Raw genomic sequence first — 4,217 nt, forward strand, 5'->3', positions numbered from 1 at the left:
AAAATAACTGGAGAAAAAAACTTTGGGGTCTCTGATCTCCTCACTGTCTTTCTTTTCTTTATTCTTATTTTTTTTCGAAAGTTCATCTTCCTTGCTGAGATTGATGGGCAGATCCCACCGAAATAAACAAAGAAAATCACCCCCCATATATATGTACCTAGCTAGCTATTATCTTCATTAAACCCTTGAGAATTCAGTACTTGCCATATAGATCTTTTGATATAATTTCTAGGAGAGCTCCATGCTGGGGGGTTCAGATGTTTTAGGAAGCTCTGGTGGCGAGATCAGGGAAGTGGTTGCCGGAGCTCATGATGATGATGACGACGATGAGGCGGTTGTTGTTGGGTCTAATTCCGGCGAAGAAGATCATAATAAGGTTAACGGAGGAGATCATGAGGGTGGTGAGAGCAGTAACTGCGGTGGAAACCGATGGCCTCGACAGGAAACGTTGGCACTCTTGAAGATACGGTCTGATATGGATGTGGTGTTTCGAGACTCAAATCTTAAACGTCCATTATGGGAAGAGATTGCAAGGTGCATGATTCTTTTTCTTCTTTCTACTAGTCTTATTTATTTTTTGAAGAAAATAATTATGCTGTTTAATTAAGATCCAGAAATATTGGGTTTTCCACTGAATTTTTCTTTGTAATTTCCTTTTCTTGATTTTTTGCGTCATTCATAGTACTGGGACATTTGCAGTTGTCGTAACTAGTATTTTCACTGCTGATGTTCCTCAAATCAATTTCAAAAACTCAACACCCACATGTTTTTTTTGTTTGTTTTTGGGTCGGTAATAGTTCTATTTAGATATATATATATATATATATATATATATATATTTGAGAAAATCCAAACCCCACATGAACACCTAAAACAAAATATATACTTTTAGTTTTTCTTTTTAATAACTAACTTCAATTATTAGGGACATGAGAAACATATATAGATCGATGGTGTTTTCTTTGCAAATGTTGTTATCATCAGGAAACTAGCAGATCTTGGTTATAATCGAAGCGCCAAGAAATGCAAGGAGAAATTCGAGAATGTCTGCAAATACCACAAAAGAACAAAAGAAGGTCGAACTGGGAAGCCAGAAGGAAAGGCCTATCGGTTTTTTGATCAATTACAAGCATTCGAGAGACAACCTAGTAGTAGTACTGTCGGACACCTTTATAAACCTAAAGCAGCTTTTTCCACCAGTACTACTGTTTCTAAGATAACTGTTCCATTGAAAACAAACCCTACATTCATTTCTCAGAGTCTGAATATTGCTGTGTTTCCAACACTATCAAACTCAACAGTTTCTCCAGCACCAGTAATAGAACCTGCAATTTTTTCAGCACAAACAAACAACCCACGACGACGTGATCTTTTCCAAAGCACAATATCTGCAAATCTTTTTTCTAGTACATCTACCTCCTCTTCAACCGCGTCTGATCAAGAACTCAAAGCAAGCTATATGAGAAAGAGGAAATGGAAGGGCTTTTTCAGGAGGATAGCCAAGGAGGTGATCGAGAAGCAAGAGAAGCTGCAGCAGAAATTCTTGGAAGCCATAGATAAACAGGAAAACGAAAGAACGGTTCGAGAAGAAGCATGGAGGATGCAAGAGATGGAAAGAATCAATCGAGAACATGAAGTGTTAGTCCGAGAATGTTCCACGGCAGCAGCAAATGACGCAGCAATAATTGCATTCTTGCAAAAGATATCTGGACAAAGCCACCCAACACAAGCACATGATGACAACAACACTGTGCTGTCACTGACATTATTGCCTCGGCCACTGCCGCCTCAATTGTCGAACAGCTTGGGTAGCTTTGAGAATATTTCTACACCAACGAGCTCATCTAGATGGCCGAAGGCTGAAGTACAGGCTCTGATAAAGATTCGGAAAAGCCTTGAACTGAAGTATCAGGAAAGTGGACCAAAAGGGCAAATGTGGGAGGACATCTCAGCAAGCATGCGCTGGCTTGGATACATCCGGAGCGCGAAGAGATGCAAGGAGAAATGGGAAAACATTAACAAGTACTTCAAGAAGGTGAAGGATAGAAACTTGAAACGGCGAGAGGATTCGAAGACATGTCCGTACTTCCAACAGTTGGATGCACTATATAAAGAAAAGAACAAGATCAACAGCTCAGTCGTCAGTACTCCTCCTGGACGTAGTGTGAAGCCGGCCAGTAGCGGCCTGATGGAGCCATTGATGGTGAAGCCAGAGCGACAGTGGCCTCCTATACAAGAAGATATTAACCTACCTCAGTCGACGGCGCCAGATATTTATCATGATGATCATAGGGAAAATGTGGAACAAAATCAAGAAGAAGATAGAGATGCAGATGATGATAGTGATGAGGAAGAAGATCAAGATGGTGGCGGCGGTTATGAGATGGTAATAAACAAACCTTCTTTAATGGAAAATACTGAATGACACAACTGATCACAAGATAGGGAAGATTCTTATCAGTTAATTAATATTGTTAGTGGTGTTATTTATTCACAATAATATATATATATATATATATATATAATTCCCTCCAAAAAAAAAAATGAAGGGAGCTGGTGTCGGCCATGATCTAGATCTCCATTTTCAGATTTCGATCTGCAGATTGGGAGGAGGAACACGAGTTTATTCTGATCGAATTTGTACCAGTATATACATGACCTGAATGGTGTGTAGTCTAGATCAGTAGTTTGGATTCTTGCTTAATATTAAATATTCATATTATTGTTTGCCAAAGAAATTAAATTATGTACACATCATGCATGGGATTGAGCCTATATAAGTTGCTTGATTTGTGCATAATTATATGTTACATATTTATTTTAATTTTCCAAATTAATTAAATAGTCAATTATATTAGTTCTACTTACTTTCATAGATTTACTAATTCAATAGCTAGCAAAATGAGGGAAAAGAACCTTTTTTTTTTCCATGGCATATCCCAATATTAGACTAAAGAAGGCCGGAACTAGGTTGCCATGAAAGTGGGAGCTAGCTAGTTGTCTCTCCATTTAATTTGCCTCCCAAGTGTAAAAAGTGTAGTTGTTTTCAAGCGAGAGTCCCAAGACCGATTTCACAAGGACTATGGTGATAAGAAAAAATGATTTCAATGCAAAACAATATGAGGAAACCTTTACTATTTTCCAAAAAAGAACAAAAAAATTATTTGCGAAACTATAGGACGTAATGGTCTAATCTAATTCTAAAAGATGAACTTAAGAAGAATGTGTATGTATGCAAAGTAAAGATTCAGAAAAGTACTTTGCCAATTTCACATTAGTCACTCAAATTTCTTAGAATGTTTAGACTTCAAAACAACAACTATATATGTAAATCAATCTGTATGCAAATTTTTATGTCTAAGAAACAAATTATGATCGAACACCTAAGCTGCAGATTTCCTTTTCATGGGTTGGTTTCAAATGGGTTCCAATTCCCCCAATTGCTTCAAATACAATTTCAATCGAGAAAAAGATGCTCGAATGATTTGTAAATATCTTGTAGTTCCCAAATGATTCTAAAGCCTCTATTGAATTAATAAACAATCTAATTGAAATAGATCTCATCAAAATAGGTTTTCTGTACAACCCAAGCATCCACCGTGCCTTTTGTTAACAATGAATATTTATATTGTTTGCAAATCCATAGATACAAAAATTCATACCAAACCGAAATTGAACCCACTGAAACACAACCCAATCAAAATATTTCCGAGCTTAGGTTAGGAAAATTACTCGAGCACAATGTAGTAAAAAGGCATTTTCTATTGAAGCATAGAAAGTGAAATCTAAAACTAAAATGGACGAACACCAAAAATCAGCACTTTGTTTCCCCAATTTCTGACCCAAAATTGATCTGCCCTCGCCTTTCTCTCCTCTCCTACTTTTATGCTTGTTCCTCGCATCCTTTGTTGCGTGTGTAACCAACCTCACTGCCTGGATCACTGAATATTCCATTTCTTCCTTTGCAGTTGTTGATTGTCTGTTGATTCCTCACTCCACTCGTGGTCTACCTGTGATGGTGTAGGGGTATGAGGCAGAAGGAAGGAGATGGGTTAGACTTTAGAGTAGAATCCTCTAGAGTTTTGATTCTATCACACGGGTGCATGAGCTATAATTCGTCCATTCACTTAAAATAAATGTAAAGTCCCAATTTTTGCTAGATCATAATTTCAATAGCCTTTTCTTCACATTAATGTATAAATTAATAAGCATATGTA

General features: G+C 37.3%; 1 protein-coding gene across 1 annotated transcript; it reads left to right on the forward strand.

Annotated features, from left to right (window-relative positions):
- Positions 1–2,761, forward strand: LOC121242044 (trihelix transcription factor DF1-like). Its single transcript, XM_041139933.1, has 2 exons — positions 1–534; positions 985–2,761. The coding sequence occupies exons 1-2, from the start codon at positions 242–244 to the stop codon at positions 2,423–2,425; spliced, it is 1,734 nt and encodes a 577-aa protein (XP_040995867.1). The 5' UTR covers positions 1–241; the 3' UTR covers positions 2,426–2,761.
- The last annotated feature ends 1,456 nt before the right edge of the window (positions 2,762–4,217 follow it).

Source organism: Juglans microcarpa x Juglans regia, chromosome 8D (genome assembly GCF_004785595.1).
Source record: "Juglans microcarpa x Juglans regia isolate MS1-56 chromosome 8D, Jm3101_v1.0, whole genome shotgun sequence".
NCBI lineage: Eukaryota > Viridiplantae > Streptophyta > Magnoliopsida > Fagales > Juglandaceae > Juglans > Juglans microcarpa x Juglans regia.

Coding starts and splice junctions, on each gene's coding strand:
- LOC121242044 (XM_041139933.1), top strand. CDS start 242: ATGCTGGGGGGTTCAGATGTTTTAGGAAGCTCTGGTGGCGAGATCAGG. Junction 535..984: donor TTATGGGAAGAGATTGCAAG/GTGCATGATTCT, acceptor TGTTATCATCAG/GAAACTAGCAGATCTTGGTT.